At 65.9% G+C, this 557-nt stretch overlaps 1 protein-coding gene across 1 annotated transcript in view; it reads right to left on the bottom strand.

The window, feature by feature from the left end:
* MNEG_13422 (hypothetical protein) overlaps window positions 1-369 on the bottom strand; it is a gene marked incomplete at both ends in the record, with an annotated part of 2,324 nt that extends 1,955 nt beyond the window's left edge. Inside the window, one exon of the mRNA XM_014038105.1 lies at window positions 283-369. Coding sequence (XP_013893559.1) covers window positions 283-369 — 87 coding nt within the window. The remainder of the gene's footprint in view (window positions 1-282) is intronic.
* Between the last annotated feature and the right edge of the window lie 188 nt (window positions 370-557).

Below are 557 nucleotides of genomic sequence, written 5' to 3'. Positions count from 1 at the left end.
GGCCGGAAGGGGGGTGGAGGGGGCAAGAGGAGGAGAGGGCGTGGCTGATGCAGAACTGTTGGCCAAGGACAAGGCAGCGGCTGCGCCTCGACACCTGGCATGGCCGCACGCCCACTGTATCAGCTGCAGCGACCGCCCAGGGTCAGCTTGCGCACAACAAACCATGGCTGGCACACAGACACATACATGCCGCGCCCACGGCATGCGCCGCCGAGGAGCGCTACATCAGCCAGCCCGCCTGTTATCCCTGGCCCCAGCAATGCAAGCGCCCATCTGCCCGACCTGTATCCCTTGATAGACATAAAGCTCCTTGGCGCCCTGCTTGCGGATGAACCTTACGTACGACGGCGGCAGCGTCTGGGGGTACATAATGAACGCGTAAATGATCTGGCTGCAGCACGCGCACATGAGCAGCGTGTCCCCGTGCTCCAGCCGCGTCGGCGCGAGCAGCGCGCGCAGGAGCGGCGGCGCGGTCGGGCGGTTGCCGGTGCGGATGAGGAGTGTGACGCCGCGCAGCAGGATATAGACGGCCAGGCTGTAGTGGCGGTCCTTGGGGC

This window comes from Monoraphidium neglectum (assembly GCF_000611645.1).
Source record: "Monoraphidium neglectum strain SAG 48.87 unplaced genomic scaffold scaffold03814, whole genome shotgun sequence".
In the NCBI taxonomy this organism is placed as follows: domain Eukaryota; kingdom Viridiplantae; phylum Chlorophyta; class Chlorophyceae; order Sphaeropleales; family Selenastraceae; genus Monoraphidium; species Monoraphidium neglectum.
The sequence above is the reverse complement of the archived record's forward strand: the minus strand, read 5'-3'. Positions and strand labels throughout refer to the sequence as shown.